The following is a 26,151-nucleotide window of genomic DNA, read 5'->3' on the forward strand; positions in this document are numbered from 1 at the left end:
AGTATTTTTCCGACCTCATGTACCATCTTTCCAATACCTAACTGATTACCAAGTCACAGTGAACTAAATAATCTTCCTTAACTATGGCCTCTAGTTAGTCTACTGTCAACTTGTCATCATCCACACCCTTTTCCACCAATCTCAGAAACATAAAATCCTTCCTGGATCTCTTTCCTTTTGTGGTTTTGGGTTAGAGTCTACCAGTGAGAGGCACTGATATAAGATTTCGAAGCAGACGCCGTTAGTTAGTATCCTAAGTGCAGTTGTCAGCAGATACATAAAGAAGGGTTGGGTTTGGGGATCCTGCACAAATGACTGAGATGTGCTATGGCTTCCTGGTGAGCTCCCTCCAGTAGCTGTCTCCATGACCTTTGTTCTCACTGCTCCAACAGCGGTGAGAATCTCTGATTTCTCTTATTAAAATCTTTTCTATTTGTAGTACCTCCAGCACATGCATGCACACGGCTTTGTAATATCTGTGAAGACCTCACTAACATTTTGATAATAATTAAACGTGTAAATTCTTATATCTCATCCCATTGTTCATTATATACCTACACACACACACACACACACACACACACACACACACATCCATGCCCCCTCCACAGTCAGGTAAACTAGATACAATCTTAAATAGAAATAATAAAATGTTCTGTGTGTAATTATGTGTTATTCTCACAATAATCAGAATCAAATAAAAAGGGCAAATATAATTTACTGGACCCAACTACTTACACAAGAGCTATAACATGTCATGGAAATTTGCAGACTACTTTTGTTAGCTTGATGCCATCATGGTTAATAAATCAAGACCAAAAAGTATCATTCCTAGACATTCCAAAGTCACTTAACAAAGGTAAAACTTCAACAGTGTGAAATGTCAAGACTGACCTTATGTTGCAGCCCATAAATGTAATGTCACCTAGAGTTAGGAATAAAGGTTAGAAATCTTTGACTGAGGTTTGGAATCCCCTCACATCTAAGGGATGAGTCTCAAGAACATTAGTAATCTCCCATGATGAGGCCCATTATGGGATACAGATTCTCTTAAACATTCTAGATTGTTTAATCTATTTCTTTGCTGTCTAATTTCACTTCCAGAAATATACATGCCCTTTATCTCTATGCTCATTTTTCATAAAACAAAGGGTTTTTGTAAAAAACAAACTTTTCACAGGACTTACTGCATCCACACTGGTGAGTAATAGAAAAACCACAAAGTGGCATACATTGGACAATCAGAAATGTCCTTCTCCAGCTAACAGGCTCACTGTTACAACCTACCTTTCAATGTGGGCCATTAAAAATTTATGTCTCAGTATAGTAAGTGACAGATCAGTAGTAAGTACTAATTTCACAAATACTCAGGGCTTCTTGCATCCCAAAAGATCATTTGACCTCACAAAAGTCTATCTGTCTTCATCATCCCCATCTACCTTTGGGTGCTCCCCACTCTAGTTGCACCTGACAGTCACCCAGGAAATCTGCAGGTTATCATTGCTGTCTATCCTGGGTTCTTTATTTTTCTCAATGCCCTTTAGATGACCTGGGTTGATTTCTGGCTTCGGTCAATATTCCTTATTGCTGGTGTTATGTCATGTTTATTTATTGTTTAAATCCTATCAGTCAGGCATTTGCTACATGTCACTCAGTGTACATGAGGCACTGGGCACTGCTGCAACTTCTTTCCACCTCTATAGCCTGGTCATAGCTTGAGTAAGTCACTGACCTCTATAAGAGATCACAGGACCTTCAAGTTCTCTCATGGAACCTTGCCCAGCCTGTCATACACCTTAGATTATAGAGAGATCTACAGCTAACTTTTCATGCTCCAACATAAAGAAACTGGTTATTTTTAAACACGGACTTTATACCAGGCTCTGAAGATACCCCTGTGAAATAGTCTCAACTATTAAGAAATTAACAATGGAATGAAAGAGACAGACAATTAAACAGGCAAAAACACTCCATCTTGATACATTTAGAGATAAGTACTAGGAATGCTACTAAACACCTAGAAGGGACAACTACTGCAGTCTTGGGGTATGTTTAAAAACATACATCTCTGGGATGTTTTTAATCACTACTGCACACATCAGATACACAATTATCACCATCAATATGTAATGAAATTGAAATTGAACTGAAATGTTGCTCGTGGAATCTACCTATCTATAAATCCATAAATTAAATTTAGGAAAAAATAGTTTGTTGAGTGATATATGAGTTAATGTTTAAATTGTTCGGGCCCACCTTCTCTAGCCCAGCGCTGAGGATTTTTGTTTGCTGTTATAACTTCTCTTCTCTGACACACATTGACTCACTGGCATGAAACAGGGTTTGCAGACTCTGTGACGTCCAGAGTTCTCAGTCATCCCAACCATTTCATGTTATCTATCTTAAGGGTAACCTAGAAGCAATGCCTCATGGCTTTCAGATTTTTATAGGACTCAGATTGGGCCAAGCACAGTGGCTCATGCCTGTAATCCCAGCACTTTGGGAGGCTGAGGCAGGTGGATCACTTGAAGTCAGGAGTTTGAGATCAGCCTGGCCAACATGGTGAAACACCATCTCTACTAAAAATACAAAATGAGCTGGGCATGGTGGTGGGTGCCTGTAGTCCCAGCTACTCGGGAGGCTGAGGCAGGAGAATCGCTTGAATCCGGGAGGCAGAAGTTGCAGTGAGCTGGGATTTCACCACTGCACTCCAGCCTGGGCAACAGAGTGAGACTCCATCTAAAAAATAAAAGAACAAACAAACAAACAAAAGATGCAGATTGGATGGCCAGGCACGGTGGCTCATGCCTGTAATCCCAGCATTTTGGGAGGCCAAGGTGGGTAGATCACCTGAGGTCAGAAGTTCAAAACCAGCCTGGCCAACATGGCAAAACCCCATCTCTACTAAAAATACAAAAATTACCCGGTCGCAGTAGTGGGCCCCTGTAATTCCAGCTACTCAGGAGGCTAATACAGGAGAATCACTTGAACCTGGGAGGCAGAAGTAGGTTGCAGTGAGCCAAGATCATGCCATTGCACTCCAGCCTGGGCGACAGAGCGAGACTCCATCTCAAAAAACAAAAAAGGAAAAAAAGATTCAGATTGGACAAGTGATTTCAATGGTCGGTATTTCTGGTCAAGTGAAGGCACTGATATGGACCGCAGCTGCAGGCCGCTTAGCCTCCCAGTGGGAGCCTCTCAGGGAAGCATATGCACCTGGTAATCACACCCCTTCACCTAGGACTAGACGTGCTCACATCCAAAAGAAGCAATCATATTTTAAGGGGCTTGTAGTTCACAAAGTCCTTCTGTTCTAGAATCTCTTTGGATCCTCACAATAGCCCTGAAGGTCAGATGAGGATACTTGTTCTGAATGATTAAATGTATCGACTGCGTCAGGCCAATAGTGAGGACAGAACTTCCTGATGGCAGACCCCGGGCTCAGTCCATCCTCCTACAGTGTTTTCTGCTTTCAAGGCTTTGATGCTATGAAGAAAAGCATATACCTCACAGTGACATTACGATCTAAGAAGCAGACAGCTTGGCATCATGCCTTGAAAGAAATCAGATGTATGTTTTTGAATAAAAACATCTATATTGCTATTTCTAATACAAGTCTTTTCCTTCTTGTTGATTCATCCTTAAGTTTTAGGAAAAATGAAATAAGGCATGAGCCAGAACAACTGACAAAATAAGGAAAAGTAGAGCGGGTTGTGGGAATGTTGTTTTCCACAGCTTTGTCAGAAAAAGAAAGCCAGAGAAAACAGTAATTCCTAAGAAGCTTCTTTGACTCTACTCCAAGAAAAATTGATAAGAAAAATATACACCATGCTGTTAACAATTATATCCATCTGTGCAGATGAAGCAGGCATCAAGTTCACAGTTATTCAGACAAGTGCTGGTGAGGCACTTGGAAGCAGCAAGTGGAGCTGGTGCTGACCAAATTCATGCCAGTCAGAGCCCTGAGCATTAGGTAGAAAGGATAAGGCTCTCTGCCTCTTTGTAGTGTGAGTTTCCCCAAGCCCTTCTTCCCTAACTCAATTCTTATTACAATACTACTCCCTGCTGGCGCAGTGACTCACACCCATAATCCCAGTACTTTGGAAGGCCAAGATGGGCAACTCACTTGAGTCCAGGTGTTCAAAACCAGCCTGGCCAACATGGCCAAACCCCGTTTCCACTAAAAATACAAAAATTAGCTGGGTGTTGTGATGGGCGCCTGTAATCCTAGCTACTCGGGAGGCTGAGGCACGAGAATCACTTGAACCCAAGAGGTAGAGGCTCCAGTGAGCCAGGATTGTGCCACTGCATTCCAGCCGGGGCAACAGAACAAGACTGTGTCTTTAAAAAAGCAAAAGTAAAAGTAAGCAAAGAAAGCAATACAACTCCCTGTATAGGTTTTTATTATTCTGATACTGTGCTGTATTTGTGGAGAGTTACTGGACAGATCTTTTATGTTTAGCTGTTCCAATGCATACAATAAGGACATGTTATCTGAGGAGAAAACGAACCTGTTCTCTGAGTGCCGTGATGGTTTCCTGAATTTCCGCTGCAAACGTGCTGAAATCTTGGGAGAACTTTGTTTTTTCCAGAACCGTCACATTTCTTGCATCTTCACCCACATATATTTTATCTTGTTGCCTGTTTATAACAAGAAGCAAATAAAATGCTGAAAAATAAAATTGTTTGAGAATTTTAAAATACCATCCAATCTTCTTTGGTCATTTGGCAGGTACAAGGCATTGCGACTGGTGTTCTGTGTGATCTTAAAAGGAAAATTATATGAATGAGATTCAAAATTAAAATTAAATGGCAGATAAGATGATAATCCAGAGTGTCACATCTGGTTCATGTGATTTATCTAAAATGATAAGAAACTATTTCTTATGACATAAAGGGAATGTCATGTTGTATTACATATATATTTGATATATTATTTCGATCTTAAAGTATGTCTTTTGCTAATGAATTCCTCATTTGACCTTAAACAGTGAAAAAGTGACAAATTTAATATAACATGTTATCCAGTAGCCAGGTAGGAAAGTTGTTTTCTCTATTATAAATTCATGGCAAGAACTAAAATAAGATAAGGATACTATGAGTGATGAAAATCTAACATTTAACCTGATGCAAAATAGCTCAGTCTTGTTGATAATAAAAGGATATAAGGAAATCATGGGTTGAATTTAAGATATGTTTCTTAGAGTTTACTGAAATTATCAAGAAACAGAAGCAAAAAACCAGTTTGGGAAATAGAAATGAAATTTCTTTCTATTTACAATTATGATGTATTGCTAAAAATATTTTTAGATAGATTTGATTTATTGGGTATGATATCTGTGTTTCAAGTTCTCAATTTTTTTCCAAATTTTGTAAAAAGTTGCTCCTTGTGAAGAAACCATTATAACTTTCAAATGGTTCTGCTTTATTCTATTTGAAATATGTCTTCCATTGTTTACTAAGAAAATGGCTTGCCAGAAACAGTACATTCTATGAGCTTATAAAACAAGTTATAAATCAGAGACATAGTATAGAGTTTACATCAATCAGGGAATTTAAAAGAGGGAAACACAGAAAAACAACAGAAGTTACCAACAGCAGTAGTTTAGTCACTGGATAACTCCATGTCCTCTGAGACACTGTGAGCTAGAGGCACCATGAATCAGTACTGACCACATGCTAGCTCCTATACAGTACTGTGTTAAAAGGTTTAAATGTACAAGTGTTGTTAGGGATAATATTGATGCAAATGGTTGGACATTTTACTTTCACAATGCTCTCTTCTGTAAATCTTCAATGTCTAATCAAAGGTATTTAATCCTGAAAAAGCCTGAATGACTGTATGAAGATACAACCAACAGTCTAAAGACCACATGTGGGCACACAGGGAAGTGGCTGATGTTGGTGAGCCCAGATGTTGTGGAGTAGGAGAGTATTCACAATTTAACAAGTATGTGTGGGTATGGGCCACGCATCAGGCATTCTGCTTAGATAGATCGGTGCAGGATGTGAGGGTGCTGCTGTTAGGCTCCTCACATTCTTTCAAAAAGAACAGGTGGCAAAGAAGCAAGACATATAGCATCCGCACTAGGAAGACAAATAAGAGGTATAACCTCTTATTTATAGATAACAATACTACATTTTAAGCTTTACTGATGTACAACTGATACACACAAAAACACACATATTTAATGTATACATTTTGATGAGTTTGGACATGTGCATATATACCTGTGATACTACAAAGTACTCAATATAAATATACTCACCACCTCCAAAAATTTCCTTATGTTTTTTTCATGTGTGCATGTGGTTTGTTTTGGTTTTTGTTTGTTCTTATGATGATATTTAATATGAGATCTATCTTCTCAAACTATTTGAAAGTGTACAGTACCATTTATTAACTATGGGTACTAGGTTGTACAGTGAATCTCTAGAACTTATTTGTCTTGCATAAGTAAACTCTTTACTCATTGAGCAACAATTCTCCATTTCTTCCTCCTCCTAGCCCCTGACCACCAGCATTCTATTCTCTGCCACTCTGAGTCCAACTCTTTTAGATACCTCATACAAATAGAATCATGCAATATCTTCCTTTTGTGACTGCCTAATTTCATTTAGCATAATGACCTCTAGAACTACAATGACATAGCACCTCACACCTGCTAGGATGCCTATTACCAAAAAACAAAAGATAACAAGCGTTAGTGAGGATTATACAATGTTGGTGGAAATGTGGGATGGTGTAGCCACTGTGGAAAACAGTATGGAGACTCCTCAAAAAGCAACATGGAACTACCATTTCATCTAGCAATCCCACTCCTGGGTATACAGACAAAATAATTGAAATGAGGATATCAAAGAGATGTCCGCACTCCCATGTTACCTGCAACGTTATTCATAATTGGAACAATATAGAAACAATATAAGTGTCCATCAATGGACAGATGAACAATACTGTATTGTACACTGACAAATGTGTTAAGAGGTGTGATCTCATGCTGTTCTTATCACAATAAAATAAAATTAATAAAGTAAAATAAAATATATAAAAAATAAAGTTTTACCCATAAAAAATAGTGTATGCTATTTAAGAAGACTTGCAAAATGCAGTAAAGTGTAAAAGAAAAGTCATTAGTAGTCAATTAAAAAATGGGGGAGGGATGACCTATATTCATAAGAGTAAACGTTTAGCATAATTATTTATATTTTTAGTTTGTTATTTCATTTACAAATAGGTTTTTTCCATAGTAAAGGTAGCACATGTTATTTGAGAAAAATATGTTAAAGCAGAGTGCAGAACAAAAAGAAAAAAAACACTTAAATTAATCAGGAAAAATGATTCTTTTATCTCAAAAATTACTTCACATTGTTGATTTCTGATTGAAAAAAAAAAAAAAAAACATTTAGAAATCTCTGAAAAGCACATAATTTGAAGAATAAAATCCCCGGTAGTCTCAAACAAACATGAATGCATAAATAAATAAATACTGCCTTCTACCCGGGAGCAGAGCAGTAATGAGTATGGGAAGCTGTATAAAGAGAATCCCATGTCAGGTCCACGTAGTTAGTGCCTGCTCTGCGCAGGCAGGAGTTGAAGTGCTAGTGTGCACTTTGTGTCACTTAACTGCCCAGTTCTATAAGACACTTTAACTAGTCTGTGTTTCCGGTGAGAATACTGCAGCTTAGAAAGTTCTTAACATGTCCACAGTATACAGAGCTGTTAAACTGCACACCTGGGATGCAGATTAGGATTCAAAAAAAAAGGGCCTTGCTCTTAACCAGTACACAGTCTATTTTCCATCCATAGAGAGTGGTGGGTAATTTAAAGAATGATCAGATTTACATTTTAGACAATTTGGAAGGATGGAAGAGAGGCAAGGAGCCCAGGTAGGAAGGTTTTTGCAAAAAATGAAACACAAAAACTTGTATCCTCAAGTTAAAACAATAATCTTGAAAAGTAGGTATTACATGCCCATTTTACAGCTGAGAAAACGGAGATTTGGAAATTTTATATAACATGCATAGTTATGAAGCGGTAGAAATAGGATTTGAATCCATGTGCCTGACTCTAAAACCTTCACACTTCCTGTCCAACAACACTATCTCCTCTCCTCAATCTTAGAGTACAGGGCCCATATATTGTTCAAGTTTACAGCTGTAATTGAAGAAATGGATGCCAAAAATGGATTTTGAATTTGGCTGAATTATACCACTTAGGAGGCAGCTATGGACAACAAAAATAGGATATATGGTTCCTTGAAAGAATCTGCATGGCCTACGGAGCTGTGAATTACAATGTTTATTTTGGTAACTTAATTTCACAAGTAGGTACTGACTCCTTATTCAATGAAAAGGAGTTACTGGACATATCTATGCACAAGGTAATGTTTCTGCTTTCAGAAGCTTCCAAGTCAACAGTAGGGGGAAACTTTTTAAAGCAACACTTTGTATCAAGCTAATATACAAGCTACATAAAAGAAGTCCTAAAGGATTTCAAAGGAATAAGATTGACATTTCTCAATTTTCTAAGAATTCAAAAATATTCCATCTTGGTCACAAATCAAGCCTTGCTTCCCATGTACTATTCATGAATTCAAATCAACTTAACATGAATTAACTTAAATAGATACTATTACCTTTCTCACAAACAATATGCTATTTCACATTTTCAAAAATAATCTGAAAAATATCAACCCATAATGTCATTTAAGGGGTCAAAACTAGCATCATGCAATGTAGTTTTCTGAACTTTATTGAGAAAATTCATTGTCAAATACGCTCTGGCTGGGCTACTGCAGAGTGAAATGGAACCCAAACACATTACAGAACTCATTCTGTGTTTGCTCCTTTTCATGTGGTTCATCTTATATGTAAATAAGTTAACTGTGGTCTCTATTAAAAAAGATTAAAAAAAAATCGTAGGTTTGAAGCAAATCTATAGTAAGTTGCCTAAAGAAATGAGATATTTCTATACATACCTACTTCTTAGATGACTTAACTCCATATCTTTCTTATCAGGATAGTTGTATCGAGCTGAGCGTTTCTTTTGAGATTCTTGTGTCACTTCTCTGAACTGTCCTCTACTCCTACAGTCTGTGGAGAAAGAAGTAACCACAATAGCATTATGTGAGATGGGATGTCACGATCTCATCTAGATCATTTCTTTAATGGTCAGAGAGGGTAAGAGTGCCAAGAAGAAAGAGCAGAGAGCGAGAGTGAGAGAGACTCATTTAGTCCGTTGCATTTTGCTGGGTGACCACAGTCTCAGATACTTGCTTTTCCATGTCACTGAATCTCTGTTTTGCAGCAGCAAGTGGGATGCAGGGCAGTCTGCAGAGCCTCTGGAGGAGCCCCAGGGAGAGTGATGTTGAATCTTAGTAAGGGCATGGATTGCACAGCATCTTTTATTCACTAAGGACTTGGCACAATGAAGAAAGCAGCAGAAAAGTCCTGGGTGGAATGCTTGAAATTTGGCAACTCCTCAAAGTGTCTCAGGCACACCTGATACCCACTAGGGATTTGTTTTTTAAGATGCCCCCTGTTGCACGTCTGTACTGTGCCCTCAAACAGGTTAAAATGGTAAGTTTTATGTTATGTGTTTTCATCACAATCAAAAAGATATGAGAATAACATGAAAAACTTGTTGCAAATAAATATGGAACTTTAAAAAGTGGTCTCTGATATAGTATGGATGTCCCCCTCAAACCTCCTGTTGAGATGTAAGCACCAGTGTTGGTGGAGCCTGGTGGGAGGTATCTGGATGTGGGAGCGGCTCCCTCATGTCTTTGTGCTGTTCTTGCGATAGTGAGTGAGTTCTCGGAGATCTGTTGTTTACAAGTGCGTGGGACCTCCCCCTACTCTCTTGCTCCCGATCACATCACGTGCCCTGCCTCCTGCTCCCCTTTGCCTTGGCCCTGAGTGAAAGCTTCCTGAGGCCTCTCTAGAAGCTGAGCAGATACTGGCACCAGGCTTTCAGTATGGTCTATAGAACTGTGAGCCCATTCAACTGCTTTTATTTATAAATTACCCAGTCTTGGGTATTTTTTATAGCAATGCATAAACTGCCTAATACACTCTCTGAAATTTCATATGAAAACAGATGGTCTGGAAACTAAGGTATTTTGAAAATGAAAAAGAATGATATAGGAATCAACATTCCCAGACAGTAAAACTATTATACATGAAGTTCAAAAATAAAAATTCTTAATATTGATGGGAAAATAACTGAAGAAATAAAGCAGGATAACAACCCCAGAGCATCTTACCATGCAATCAAATTTAACACATTATATTAGGCAGCACAAATTGGAAAATAGAGAGAGAGTACTTTTGTTCTGGGCAACTAGCAAGTTATTCCTAAAAGAAGAGAAAGTGAAAACAACTTACATCTTCACCTTATCATACGTAAATTAAATTCAAGAGGGATATGACATGAAAGATTATCAAGCAAACATGAATATGAAATGTAGGATGATTTTTAAAACGACACAACAAACTGCAAATGCTATAACACTAAACAAAATAAGGGTAAAACTTATACATATGAACTCACTGATATTAAAACATACCAGAAATAAACTAAAATGAAAATATCCCAAAATGACAACAGTGACATGTCTAGAAAACTGGTTATGATTGTTACTTGTTTTCTTTTTTGATTTGTACTTCTACCTTTTGTTTTCTTTTGTCCTTGTTTTCAATTAAAAAAGTATTTATAAAATCCAAACACAGTTCACTGAAGAAAATCCAAGCCTTCTTATAAGGTTTATAAGTTAATTATCATATTATTGTATATTACCATAATTGGATAAAAAATTTCTGGAGGCCAAGTGCAGTGGCTTATGCCTCGGCCTTCCAAAGTGCTGAGATTATAGGCATAAGCCACCGTGCCCGACCTATTGCTACTTTTATAATGATGAAGTCAAAACATTCTAGATAAAGCTGTACATTATACTAAGGGACCCACAGGTGCTTATTTTCCCCTACTGTACTTTACTGATAATTAATAACCCATAAATATTTGCAGTTCTGGGTAAAAAAAAAAAATACATAGAAATTTTTAAGAAGAATACAACTAAAGAAAGTAAACTTCAATCACAAAATGAAACTCAGTCTTTCTATTTCTGAATAGCACACAGCTTTTGTCAATAAATATTTACGGAGTTCTTACTGAATTAAGGTATTAGGCTAGGCACTGTAGAGAAAATAAAAATGGATAAGCCATGGTTCCTGATTTTCAATAGGTTGCAAGTATTCTCTGCACTACAATGCAGCATCTCCAGCTAAGCCAAATATCTTTCTTTCCAATTCTCATATAAAAAGGAAACATGTAGAGAAAAGGCTCTGCAGATAAACTCTCATCATCTATGGTCTTTCATTATTTTGTGGAAAGATAAAGCTTTAGAATTTATTTACTTTAAAGCACCAATAGATTGTTCAAGGTCGTATAAATAGAACCCCAAAGCAAGGAATCGTATATATAAAATCACAGGTATACAGAGATGAGTACACCTGAACAGAAACAACCCACAAGACTGCAGTGATGTGGCAGCTTTCTTGTAATGTGACAGCTAAAATGTTGTAGCTCTGACATCATTTCTTTTAATTCACTTCGTTATTTATTCCTAGATACTGCCAAAGAAGCAGAGTGTCCTTGATTGCTGAATGTTTGGCTGTTAAGCAAACAACATTACATTTAAATTCAATGTTAGTATAGTAGATGCTTTGATTTTATCCCTATGCATATTTATCTTATATAAATATATACATATGCATACATATATATCTATGTGTATGTGTATATATACATACATGTGTTGAAGCTCTGTTCTTAGGCTTTACATGAGTTATTTATTTGAAACTTTACAATAACCCATACTCAATATTATCTTCCCTATTGTTAACCTGAGGAAATTAAGGCACAGACAGATTATATTATCTCATACGAAGTCCTACAGCTTTTCAACCGAAAAGACAGGGTTTAAATCCAGATTATATTATCTCGTACAAAGTCCTACAGCTTTTTAACAGAAGAGACAGGGTTTAAACCCAGACAGTCAGACTCAAAAGTCATAATGCCACAGCACAGAACGAGGGAAACAGAAGAAGGTTAACTCCTAGATTTCTGGCTTATGCAACTTGCAAATAATAGGGTCATTATTTGTTAACTGAATGAATGGATGGATGGAGGGTGGAAAGTAAAAGGAAATGACTTAAATTTAGCTCAGCTTAAATTTCTGGTCTATGTATGACATGGGGGCGATAGCAGATAGGGTTTTTGAAGACAGCAATAGATGTGGATGAAGATGCAGCAAGATAACTCGTGTTCAAGGGGCATAATGGTGTGTGTGTGTGTGTGCGTGTGTGAATCTTCCCATTCAGGGCAGCCTTGGTTGCCCCCACCCCAACCCTGCTCTTGCCTTTGCTTTGTGAATGGTGACCTAGATTCTTAGTGAATGAAACAAGGTCCTTCCCTATGTAGCACCTTCTTGCCTCTGCAGTCTCATTTCTCCCTAATGCACAATCCACAGCCAGTTATCCTGCTCCAACTTCATTTGGTCTCACTTGACTGACAAATGCCATAGATGTCATGTCAGCCTTCTCCAGGAAGCCTTTCTCCACTGCCAAGAGCAAGTCGGATGTAAACTCATTGTACTCTCTCAACACTCTCTGGATACAATGGGTCTCACTCCTGTCATTCTCTGAGAAGAGTAGAAGAGAAGGGCCTTGTCCTACCTACCAGTTAATCCTCAGCACCTGCTTGTGGCATGTGCCCAGTAAATGCTTTAATAAAATTAGAAAATTCTCAAGACAACAGGTCGCTTTAGGAATGTGTCTGAATATTGCAGTTTATTGGAGTGGATTGACAGTCCATGGTAAATAAACAAGGTCAAGTTTGGGAGACTGAGCTATAGTAGCTCAGGCAATCATGTGTCTTTCCATGAACTGATCAAAACTATGCAACTGTGGAACACTAGTATCCCAATGCTGCACTCCATAGATTAAAAATACGTCAAAATTGATTTTTTAAATTGGCAAAAATATATCTGATTTTCATTTTCAACACTTTCAACACCTCTTATTTGCTTGCAAAAAGGGAAAAAGTACAAATAACTGAGAGCAAACTTACAAAACTGACAATAAATTTGCGGGATGCTTTGAGAATGAGTGCATTCATATTGCATATGAAACATCTCTGTTGTCTGGGGTATATGCCCTGGTTCTTTATCTCATACCGAGAAAAAATTTAGGACACGGACACACACGAGGAGTAGGTTTAGAGGAATAAAGTTTCATAGACCAAAAAGAAGAGAAAGAGAAAAAGCTTCCTCATGCTGGGAAAGCTGTTCGCCCAAGAGAGGGTCTCTGGTTTGGGACCGAATGCAATCAGTTTTGTACATAGGCTTGAGGAGGCAGTGATTGATTTACATAGGGTCCAGGGGATTGGTCTGACCAGGTATGTTATTTACATAGCCTAGGAAAAGACTAGTCCTCCCACCCTAGGAAAAGACCAGCCCTCCCACCCTAGGAAAAGACCAGCCCTCCCACCCTAGTCTTTTATTATGCAAATGAAACTTCTTCTTTTTTGAGAGGGAGTTTCACTCCTGTCGCCCAGGCTACAGTGCAATGGTGCAATCTCAGCTAACTGCAACCTCCGCCTCCTGGGGTCAAATGATTCTCCTGCCCCAGCCTCCGGCGTAGCTGGAATTACAGGTGTGCACTACCCAGCTAATTTTTGTATTATTAGTAGAGACAGGGTTTCACTATGTTGACCAAGCCGGTCTCGAACTCCTGACCTCAGCTGATCCGCCCACCTCAGCCTCCCAAAATGCTGCGATTACATGCGTGAGCCACCGCACCCGGTCGCAAAGGCAGCTTCTACCTGGCGGCCACCATGACACCCGCACATGTGGTGACAAGGAAAAGGGAGCAGGAACCGCCATGTTGGATGGACTTGGCTCTTAGCAGCACGTATTTCCATACGCATATCTATGCTTGCAGCCTGACCTTTAAGACTGCTTTTTGTTAGAGAAGAAATGATTTGGAGCTGCTTTTTATTAAAGGAAAATTCCACGGAGAACTTTTACCCTCGCTAACTTCCCAAAATAATTTCTTAATAATTCATATATTAATAGCAAAATGGCTTCTAATTCTCATAAAAGAACTGAGTATATTAATACATCATATCCTTAGATGATGTTTCACCTCAATTAGAATCAATACTGAACTGAACTATTCCCACAATTGTTTTGAAGTGAGAGGGTTCCAGTAGCAACCCATTAATATTTCTTCCTCCTCTTACTGGTATTTCACTTTCTTATTACAATTGTTTTAGGAATCTATCACAGTGCAACAGGTTACTACAAACGCAATGGCTTAAAATGATACAAACGCATTTTTATGGATTGCTGCGTATTCCCTCAAAATTCGTATGTTGAAATTCTGGCAAACCAGGAAAAGTAGGGGGAGGGGCATGGAATGCATTCTCCCACACAGCCTCAGTTGCAACCAGCCCTGCCAGCACTTGATCTTAGAATTCCTGCCTCTGGAATGGGGAGACACGTTTTGCTGTCCTGTTTGTGATGCTTTGTTACAGAATCCCAAGCAAACTACCACACACAGCACGTCACACCTTCCGTGGCCACAATTCAGGACTCCAGGCACAGGTTAGCAGGTCCTTTGCTCAGTCTCATGAGGCTCCAATCAAGAGGTTAGTGGGGCTACATTCTCATCTCATCTGGGGCAGAATCTGTGTTGGCAGAACTCACTTCCTCGTGGTTGTGTTACTGAAGGCCACCTGGAGGCCACCCACAGTTCCCTTCCATGAGGCCCTCTCCATAAGAAATAAAAATCGGAAAATGTTATCTCCACAACATAGTGGTTCGCTTTCTCACAATCAGCAGGGGAATCTTTCTCCTTCTATCTACTAAGACAGAGTCTAATATGAGGTAGCTTCATCGTGGGAGGGACACCTCATCACCTTTGCTGTATTCTACTGGTTAGAAGCAGGTCACAGGTTCTGCTCTCACTAAAGAAAAGGGATGACATGAGGGTGTGACTCCTCAGGGTTACCTTAGTGTGTGGTCATCTCAACAACTATCTACTGCACACTGCACTCAACTTGCTCTCATGAATCAGGGAGATAGTTCCCACCATAAAAAATTTACTGTAGTATGGAGATCTTGTAAAAAGCTAAAAATAGAACTACCATTTGATCCAGCAATCGCACTACTGGGTATTTACCCAAAGGAAAAGAAATCATTATTTCAAAAAGGCACCTGCACTCATATGTTTATCACAGCTCTACTCAAAAGAAGAAAAATATGAGATCAACCTGAAAGTCCATCAGTGGATTTAAAAAGGTGGTATATATTCACCATGGATGATATGGTTTGGCTCTGTGTCCCCATTCAAATCTCATCTCGAATTGTTAAGTCACACATGTCCAGGGAGGCACCTGATGGGAGGTGATTGGACCATGGGGGCGGTTCCCCCATGCTGTTCTCATGATACTGAGGGGGTTCTCATGAGATCTGATGGTTTAAAAGTGAGACACTTCCCCTTCACTCTCCCTTTCTCCTGCCACCTTCTGAAGAAGGTGCCTTCTTCTCCTTTGCCTTCCACCATGATAGTGAGTTTCCTGAGGTCTCCCCAGCCATGTGGAACTGTCAGTCAAAAATCCTCATTTATTTGTAAATTACCCAATCTCAGGTAGTACATCTATAACAGTGTGAAAATGGACTAATACAATGGAATAATAGTCATAAAAAGAGTGAAATCATGTCTTTTGCAGCAACGTGGATGGAACTGGAGGCCATTATCCTAAGTGAAATAACTCAGAAACATAAAAGCAAGTAGCACATGTTCTCACTTATGAGTGGGAGCTAACAATGGGTATACATGGATGGACAGAGTGGAATAATATGCTGGAGACTCTGAAAGGTAGGAGAGTGGGAGGGGAGTGAGGGTTGAAGATTGCCTATTGAGTACAATGGTACAAAGAAGTATACAACTAAAAAGCATTCCTATATCTCAGGACTCTAAGAAAGAAAATGATGACAAACTTCTTCTAATTTTCAATTTCATTTTTCTCTCTTTATCATTATTGGAAAAAATATGTTATTATTGTGTTATTGTGTATGTTACTATGTACTATATATGTTATACCTATATAATACATATTAGATATTAGATGAATATATAATTTCTTATAGTTATTACTTCTGCTTCCTTTATTTTTTAAGCCAGCTATTAGATTTATTCATCACTTCTGCTTATATTTTCATTCAGGCTTTCTCAGAACATTCATATTTATTTAGCTGTCTTTTCTCTACCATCTTTAGCTGTGTGTTTTGTTAATTTATTTTTATTATTTCATTTTTAATAAAACTACAAGTTTGTTTCTGTATTTACCTCTGTTACCCATAAATTTTGATTATAATGATGTCATTAATATTTTTAGATATTCAACTTAAATTTTGTTGCCTTATTGATAAAATATTTATTTGGTCTAATGACTAAAAAAATTCTAAGTAGCTATTTTCTTTTTAAACTTGATTATTTTAGATTAGTTGCATTGTGGTAAAAGATAATGAAGTTTGCTTTGGGGAATTTTAGTGTTTCTAGTGACCTAGCATATAATCAATATTTGAGAATCCTTATGAATATTTGAAGATAAAGTTAATTTTAGCTTATAAGGACAAAGTTAAACATATCTTTCACAAATTGATCTCATTAATAATATTCAAACACAATTCTATTAAGCTGTGCTGAATGGATGCTAAGCTATTTCAAAATTGAGATTGAAAAAAACTTCTTTTTTCAGTTAATGCTTTTCTTACATTCAGCTGTGTATTGTTATTGCCACTCCTGTTCTGTGTGCCTGACTTAACTTTGATGTATGCTTTTTTTTTTTTTTTTTTTTTTGAGACGGAGTCTCGCTCTGTCGCCCAGGCTGGAGTGCAGTGGCCGGATCTCAACTCACTGCAAGCTCCGCCTCCTGGGTTCACGCCATTCTCCTGCCTCAGCCTCCCGAGCAGCTGGGACTACAGGCGCCCGCCACCTCGCCCGGCTAGTGTTTTGTATTTTTTAGTAGAGACGGGGTTTCACCCTGTTAGCCAGGATGGTCTCGATCTCCTGACCTCGTGATCTGCCCGTCTCGGCCTCCCAAAGTGCTGGGATTACATGATGTATGCTTCTACATTTGACCATGCTCAATATTTTACTTATGTATGGCCCTTGTTAATGGTATAGAGTTAAAATCTGCTTTTTAGATACATAAAGCAGTCTTTGACTTCCAGTAATACTCTTAAGGCACTGAAACTTCAGGCACATTTGGGTCTTATGAGGATTTTAAGATATTTGTTCTTCATTGTTTCCTTTAGACTGCACATTGTTGGTTTTCCCTAGTGATCCGCAGAGCATATATCCTGTTTACCAAATATTTTGCATTTTATGGGAACATATTTGAAACTAAATTTCATTAATTATCAATGTCATACTTTAGCAATATTAATAATTACAAATGTAATGAGGATTTCCAAATTTTCTAATTTTTATCATTTATCATCATGCTTATGCTAAGTCAATTTTATCAGTAGAATTTTGACTTCCTTGATTATGGCACAAACAAATGGACAATTACAAAATTTGCTGAAATAAGTAGATTGGTAACAAGGACTTGTGAATGTTGTTTAATTGCACCTGCAATGCCTAAAGTATTATGCGAACACTCTTGATCCTACTGATTAGCTGATATGAAAAATTAGCTTAAATTGATGTTAAAATGTCAAGATTCTTGCACTTGTAATTCATTAGCATAAGATTCTACAAAGGAAGGTCATCAGCTACAAGACAGTTCTCATATTTACTAAAAGGCACGTTTCTAATGGGAAAATACTAAGAGGAACATATCTGATGGAAAAATACCGAGAGGCCCTACTTATCTGATGATAAAATAAACTTCTAGTATTAAGAAACAATTTTCTTAAGCAACTTCGTGAAGCCCTGCTAATGAATTGCCTAATCCTGGTACAGAAAGATTTTTCTTTCTTCTATGATATAATAGATTGTAAATAAATGCAAAATGCTGTATTTGGAAGATAACTTATTCTTAGAACTTATGAGAGGGTTATTTTCAAGGGAATGCTTTGTACTCTATGTAAAGTCAACATCATCAGTAGAGTTTGATTAATATTGTATATCGCTGAACACTCATCCTGTTTTGTATCATTTCAGGGCTACTTATTTGCTGTGTTTCCAATTGTAATGTTCTCACCTTGATTTCCACAAGTTTTGCATGTAAGATATTAGGTACTAACAGACCCAAGGAGAGTGGGAGATGTCCTTATGGTGTTCTATTAAAAATAGTGAAAACTTTCAAAGACAAACCTGAGATCACTGTTGCAATGTAATTGCTTCATTAAAGCTTTATAGGAGTTGTTGAAATCTTACTTCTTTAGTAATACTTAGAAGGCATTGTATAAGTTAAGCATGAAACAACCACAGCATCATGAAATATGATGGTAATAAAATTAGTCTCTTATGAAAGAAATTAAAGTTTAATTAGTTTACAAACATAAGCACAATTTATTTGAAAGAAAGTCATGAGCAAACCTAAATATATTTACATTTGTACATAAAATATACTGTATTTACAACTACTTGATGCTTTAAAGACAGAACTTAATGTGAAGTATGCAGCTGGAAATTACAAGACCAGATGGTTCAATAAATCCCAGTAGAAAATATACATCTGTTGACTCTTTGTGAAATTGTTTTATTTGAAGGAAGTTTTATTTAATCTAGTGGCATGGAGTCTTAGTACATCACTTATCTTGTCTTAGGGAATATCCCACCCGCCTTAGATGTAAGTTTTTAATTTCTAAAATAAATGAGGGTAAATCATTTTCTGTTCCACGTTGAAGAGAATGCTTTCTATTTTATGTAAAGTCAATTTTATCAGTAGAGTTTTGACTGATTTATGACACAAACAAATGTGTCAATTGCAGAGTTTGCTGAAATTAGTAGATTGGTAATAAGAACTTGAGAATATTATTTAATTGTATCTGTAATGCCTACAGTATTATGCAAAGACTCTTGATCTATTGATTAGCTGATACTGAAAATTAGTCTAATTCGATGTTAAAATATCAAGATTGTTGCATTTTCAATTTTTTAGCACAGGATTCTAGAAAAGAAGGCCACCCAGCTAAAGAAGAATTCCTATGTTTACTACTGGTGAAAGAGATTTGGAGAAAATCACAGAAGGTATAACAAAAGGAAAACTAGCGATGAGGTGACATGGTGGAGTGAGGAAAACAAATGGACTTGGCAATGGGGAGTCTGAGCTCTATCCCTAGGTCTGCTAATAAATAACTGAGGGCAAATTACTTAAACCTTTCCAACTTTTGCTTCCTAATATTAAGATGAAGTGTTGGGTTTTTAATTTTGTTTCTTAGTCAAATAATCTCTTAGGTCACCTCCAGCTTCAAAAATCTATAACTAGCTGGGCGCAGTGGCCCACGCCTGTAATACCAGCACTTTGAGAGGCCGAGGTGGGCGAATCATCTGAGGCCAGGAGTTTGAGACCAGCTTGGCCAACATGGTGAAACCCTGTCTCTACTAAAAATACAAAAATTAACTGGGTGTGGTGGCGGGTGCCTGTAATCCCAGCTACTCAGGAGGCTGAGGCAGGAGAATCACTTGAACCTGGGAGGCGGAGGTTACAGTGAGCCGAGACTGCCATTGCGCTCCAGCCTGGGTGATACGAGTGAAACTGTATCTCAAGAAAAGAATAATAAAAAAAAGAAATCTGTACCTAAGATAGCTAAGGAAAGAAAAGAACCTAGGAATATAATGTGAAACGTTCTATAAAGTATGTTAAGTGATATAAAACACTAAATCTCAAAGAAAATATGAAAATTTTTGCTTTATCTTTTGTGCTGGTAAAATAAGATTCTTGGCTTTATCATTATATTCATTCATTTATCAATCTTGGTTAGTGTGATCTTTTGATAACTACAAATTTAGCATTTGTCTTATGAGGTTTCCCTTTTCCTTAAAAGCAAATCAAATCAAAAAACATTTTGAACACTTGCTGCTTATAACTTCACCAGCTACGGATCTGTCGGAGCTCTCTTGGTTCCTCATCTTTTCTTAATATTTTCAGTGGGCACTTACTGTTTCTTAGGCCTTACCTACAGCACTGAATTACTATGTTTCTGCTGGCTAAAAGAACAATAACTCCAATGAAGCAGCTGATTCATCTGATAATTATCCCCCAAACCACCCTAGTGTTTGTATAAGTTCGGAGTCAACGTGTAAGTTGTTTTGCCATAATTTGGACACTGTCAGTGGAATAGCATTTTCTCATGTACCTAGAAAAATAAAAAGCCCTCCTCATGGACAACAAGCAACATAATATTTCGCCAGAATATCCCACTATTTGAATCAGAATATAGTCTCATTATCCTTACCAGCATTAATCCTTCCAGAGTGCTGTATTAATGAACTAAGTTATAAGTATACTGGTTTTCTCCTACATATCTTTTACCAAAGACATCCATTCACCTAAGGCAAGAGTATACACAGAAGCAGCACAGAATTCCTGGCTTGCCTCTGCCATGTTTCTACATTCTCTGGTACTACTGATAGCAGTTCCTGTGCAAACACAGAATTCCCAGAATGACTTCCAGTAAAATGGTAGGTGGCCAAAGATAAATGATTCTACAGAGAATATCAAGAAGTGGTCCCTGAAGGAGGTCATCTGAGCAGATAGTATCTGATGTGGCTTCTTTGGATGCCTTTGCACATATTTTTTCACACATACTTAGATGCAACTTGCTCATATTGACAAAACCAGAGTCAGTATACACACACAATGGAGAGTATAAATCTATGTATCAAAATAACATGGGCAGAGAAATTAACCCACAAGGTAAAAGCAAAAAGTTGGCAACCCCAGAGTGGAACAAATAGGATGCCTAGGGAAGAAAAAATCCCTGACTTTTTTGGAGATTAACCACATGATTTTTATTTTTTCCTCATGGAGGGCTTGCAGGTTTATTTTTGAGTAGGAAAGAAATATGTCAGATTGGACAATTCTGTCAATATCCACAACATATCTTTAAAGCTATGCTTACTTCTGGGGATCACACTTTAATAAAGACCTTAATGAACTATAATGTTCTGAAAGAAAAACAGATTAGCAAAATCAGAATAATGAAGCAACTCTAAATCATGCAGCATGAAGAAACTAGGGAGTTTACGGTGAATGGTGTCTGTTTAGTGCAAAAGAAAAAAAGTCATTATAGAAAAGAAAGTCATCTTCAAAGGAAAAACGTAATGTCATACCAAAGGAGAATTAGAATTATCCCACGTTTCTCCACAAGGTGAAAATGACCAAATGGAAACCTGTTATGATAAGTTTCATCTTAGTATAAGATTAAAAATGAAACCTAATGAATTATTTTTAAATGAAATAGATTGCTCAGACGATGTGGGCTCAGAGCCCATGGGATTTCATCTTCTCTCTTCCCAGGCTAAATGACAGGAGGGGGCCAGATGAAACAGTAAACAGGTAGTACCAGTTTTTCTTTTTACTTACGATAATCCTGAGGATCCTTCTAAGAGCTTTTTCGTCTTCAAAGAAATTAGTATTTTAGAACTGAATTCTAGGTCACCCCTTAGCTTCAGATCAAAACTGGTTTACTCAGACCTTGTGTCGATACATTCCTAGCTCCCACAATAGTGTGAAAAAAATGATTAAACAGGATCTTCTGTGACCTTGAACAACCAGATATGCTGGATAATGCTGTCAGACAGGAAAGCTCACGTGCCTGTGCTCTCCCCAAAGAGCTCAGGCCTTGGTCAGCACGCACCTCAACCAAAGACAAGAGGAAGAGTCTCCCCTGGCCCTTACATGAGGTCCTCATCACAGGATGCTCATTGCAGCATGCAGACCCTGAGCTCACGACGATTTGGGAGCATGGTTCCCTGAAGATGAGCACCCCAAAGATGGGTCTTCTTCCCCTCCCCCACAACCCCAGGGGACAGGCCTCCCCTGGGCAAGTGGCATAGGGACATAGAGGTCACAGTGTGCTTGAGAGGAGAGGGAAGCCCTGGGGAAGAATGCAGCACACAATCCTCCTGAAGGCCACAGCCCTGGGGCAGCCACGCCCAGCTCTCCCCAACTGAGAACTCAGATCAGCTCACCTCTGAAAGGACTTCATGTTCAGATTTCTGGGGTTGCTCCGAGAGCTTCTGCCCTCAGAGCATGCAGCGTGTCTCCACTTCTCAGAAGGCCAAAAATGAACTGAATAAGTGGGTTGTCTTCCTGCTCTAGCCTAGAGGAGGCTGATGTCATAGCCCAGCCCAATGAACCTGTCTCCTTCTGCTAGGTTTCTGCCATGGAGATAACCTTGACAACTTGAGCCAAGATAAAAAAAAGTCACTGTCCATGAAAAGGTCCTGAACAGTCATCAGAGAGAGGAGCCACTTTCTCAGTGAAAACATGACCCAAGGAACGGAGATGACAAAAGAACATCTGTTTAAAATAGTAACAATAATAAATATTAATAATACAAGCAGTTAGGCATTTCTGATGCTGCAAATGATGCCCTAAAACTTAAACAGATGACGTTGGAACTAAGAAGTTAAATAGATAAATTTAAAAGGAGGTTGATCTCTGTTGAGACTGATTGGTGAATTTGATATAAGTGATCATGTGCAAAAAATATGTCAGAGCATTTAGCAAAAATATAAAAGACAGTAATATGAAGGAAAAGAAAAGAGACTTGGAGGGTAGACCTAACGCTCAAATAAAGAATGTTTCAGAAGGAAAAAAACTATTTGGAGGATACATAGAGATATACAGTAATTAAGGAAATATATGCTTGTTGAAGAAATATGCAAATCTGTGAATTGAAATTGTTCCCTAAGTTTGACACTGGATTGATAAGGAAAGTTACATCTAAGCATATTCTGCTCTAATTCTGAACGAAAGATCTTACAGAATCCCATTAAAAAAGAATTAGAGACACCTATTTAAGCAAGGGAAAAAATTCAGACTGGCACCTATCACACCTATTCTTCCAATTGCAATATAAGAAGCTAGAAATCAGGGAAGGAACACTGGCAAAGAGTAGAAAAGATCACAGTCCAGGAATCCTGTGCAAGTAAGATGTTCTTCACTGTTCAGCAGGAAAAAGATACTTGAGCATAAAATATTATTTTCAGAATACTTTACACAAGTACTCAATTTGAAAGCTTTACTTGATAGACCACTTTAGGAAAAGAGAAAAGAAAAAAAAAAAAAGCAATGAGTAGTAAAGGCAAGCATTTTCCACCTATATATGCACATACCTATACATGTGTACACATACTCTTGTGTATCCTGAACATGTATATATCTATACATGCATGTACACAACCATTCATGTATATACTTTTGTGTACACATATAAACATACCCATACATGTTTACAAATATACATGTGCACACTAATACATGTACACACATCTACATATACACACTCATACATGCTTATACATATAATACCTATTCATGCATATGACTATACATGTACATATGCATACTTAAATATGTATATATCATACATACACATAGCTATACATGCCTATACTATATATACATCTACATGTACATGCTTATGCATACACATGTATATATGTACACAACTACACATGCACACACCCATATGTATACACACTCATGCATGCACACACCTATCCATGTACAGTTATATACACACATATATACACATGTTGTTAAATTAAGTTTAGCCCAAAGCTACCTCCTTACATATTTTAAGTTCAGCCTAAGGGTTTTTCCAGACATAGTGAACTGTAATCTAACTGGATGTGTAAACAGACTGTAGTTTACACTTGTGTCAATCACTAAGTTTTGGCCAATCAAAGGCAGCCAACTGTTCAAATTGTGTTCAATAATGCAAACGCTGGTCTGGAACCAATCTGGCTGTTTCTGTACCTCACTTCTGTTTTCTGTACATCAGTTCTCTTTTTCTGTCCATAAATCTTCCACCACATGACTGTGCTGGAGTCTCTGAGCCTGCTCTGGCTCAGGAGTCTTCCTAAATAACAGATGGTTTCAGAAGTAGGACCTGAAGTAGCACTTCCCCTGATGCCCAGGAGCAACAAGTGACCAAGTGAGGTCCTGCCAGGCCCACTGTGGTCACTGCTCTCTCACAACAGCTGGGGATCCTGGTAAATTCTCTCTCAGATTCCAAAGCTCCACAGATTTGTTTTTAGCTGAGTTTGTTTGAGCAAATTTTTTATCTGAACTGGGTTCAGAAAACACAACAGAAACTGGACTGATGCAGAATCACAGTGAATCTGATATTAACTTGCTTGGATACAGTAGAGGCCTCTTATGTCTGACAGAAACTGATAATAAATGGAAATATTGCAGGAGGTGTAAATTTCAGCTTTTGGAAATTCACAAGGATTTTTGTGTTCTACCGCTTCCTAGCACTTTTATTTTTTTGCATGCTTAGGTAGGAAAAAAAAATCATTGACTAAGTTGATCAAGGAGATCTGATAGCCAAAAGCCAAGATGTAAGCTAAAAAGGAGATCCTTAGTTTCTAAAGAACTGAATAATCCACCTTCCAGCTATGCCTACATTTGCATGTATAAATATCAACTCTGGAAGCAGCAAACACTTACAGAAGTGGTAAAATCTAACTAAAGGTAATTTAAAATTAGAATGGAATGTTCCAAATGAATAACATCACACTTAAAGCAGTGAATCTGAAAATGAGAATTCCTAGCCAGGTGCAGTGGCTCATGCTTGTAATCTCAGCACTTTGGGAGGCCAACACAGGCGGATCACTTAAGGTCAGGAGTTCAAGACTAGCCTGGCCAACATGGTGAAACCCCCATCTCTGCTAAAAATACAAAAATTAGACAGGCGTGACAGTGGGCACCTGTAGTCCCAGCTACTTGGGAGGCTGAGACAGGAGAATTACTTGAACCCCAGGATCTTGCCACTGCACTCCAGCCTGGGCAATACAGTGAGATTCCATCTCAAAAAAAAAAAAAAAGAAAAGAAAAGAAAAGAAAAAGAAAAGAATTATTGAATTAGTCTCATTTAGGGATGTCTATTGATAGCCAGAAGCTTCTAAAAAGATTTTATTATTTTTACTATTTTTTAAAAGACTTTTTATACATGGAAAATAAAAAGTTTAAGTGACTAATTGATAAGAAAATATCTGTTAACCTTTTGGTTTAGTTATTATTCTTCCCCAAAGGCAAAAAGAAAGCTATCCCAAAGTGTTTACAAAAGATAAGACCTTTGGTAAAGTAGACTGTCTTCTTTCTCACAGCAATCCATGCTGAATCCAGTCATGGAAAATGCTTTCTTTGCCCTATTCCTTAATGGGCTCCATGCTGAACTCAGTAATTTTAGCTAAGAAATAGTAGCTAAGTTAAAGAGAACACCCATGGAACTAAAATATGCCTTTCTGGAATTTAATTGGCTATCTTTAAACCTTTTTGTAAAAGAAATCTACATTTATAAAGGAAATTTGCATTTTTAAGGATATCTGCCTGTGTACCTTAGAAACTCTTGCCATTGTTTTCAATTTACATGACAAGTCAAACATTTTTTAAAGTGCTTTACATACTATCTTGTCTTAACTGAACTTTTACTTTCACTGTTTTTTCCTTGGTTTGAGCTGATGATACAATATTTAGGCCTAAAGTCTTAGCTCTGTGCCGTCGAAATACAGATTTTCTTGTTTGGCCTGGGAGTTGGCCCTTTAGAAGTACAGATTTGGAGTTGCCTGGCTGGAGGTTGCTTAGGGCAACGAAGCATGTGATTGAAAGAGGGATAGTCTAAAGAGAGAAAGTAAAAATTATTTATAAGCTAGCTTTATGAAAGTCAGAAGATCTGTTTCTGTCTGTGTTCATATGTCTACTGTATATGTTAAGTGTATGTGATAAGATTTGGTAAATAAAACTAGTTTTTAAATTGTTGGCAAAATACGAATGGTTTCAAAATCATCAGTTAAATATAAGTAGGTACTTGTTTGATTTGACTGTGAGCTTATGGTTTGGTTTTGAGAGTCTGGATTCAGTGATCTGGACAGATGGCCATGGTGAGGTCT

The 26,151-nt window shown here is 37.8% G+C and overlaps 1 protein-coding gene across 1 annotated transcript in view; it reads right to left on the reverse strand.

Annotated features, from left to right (window-relative positions):
- PXDNL (peroxidasin like) overlaps nt 1–26,151 on the reverse strand; it is a 508,882-nt gene that overhangs the window by 22,372 nt on the left and 460,359 nt on the right. The window contains exons 20-21 of the mRNA XM_073018080.1: nt 8,982–9,096; nt 4,512–4,641 (exon numbers count right to left, since the gene is read on the reverse strand). Of these exons, the coding sequence (XP_072874181.1) occupies nt 4,512–4,641; nt 8,982–9,096 (245 nt within the window). The remainder of the gene's footprint in view (nt 1–4,511; nt 4,642–8,981; nt 9,097–26,151) is intronic.

Source organism: Chlorocebus sabaeus, chromosome 8 (genome assembly GCF_047675955.1).
Source record: "Chlorocebus sabaeus isolate Y175 chromosome 8, mChlSab1.0.hap1, whole genome shotgun sequence".
NCBI lineage: Eukaryota > Metazoa > Chordata > Mammalia > Primates > Cercopithecidae > Chlorocebus > Chlorocebus sabaeus.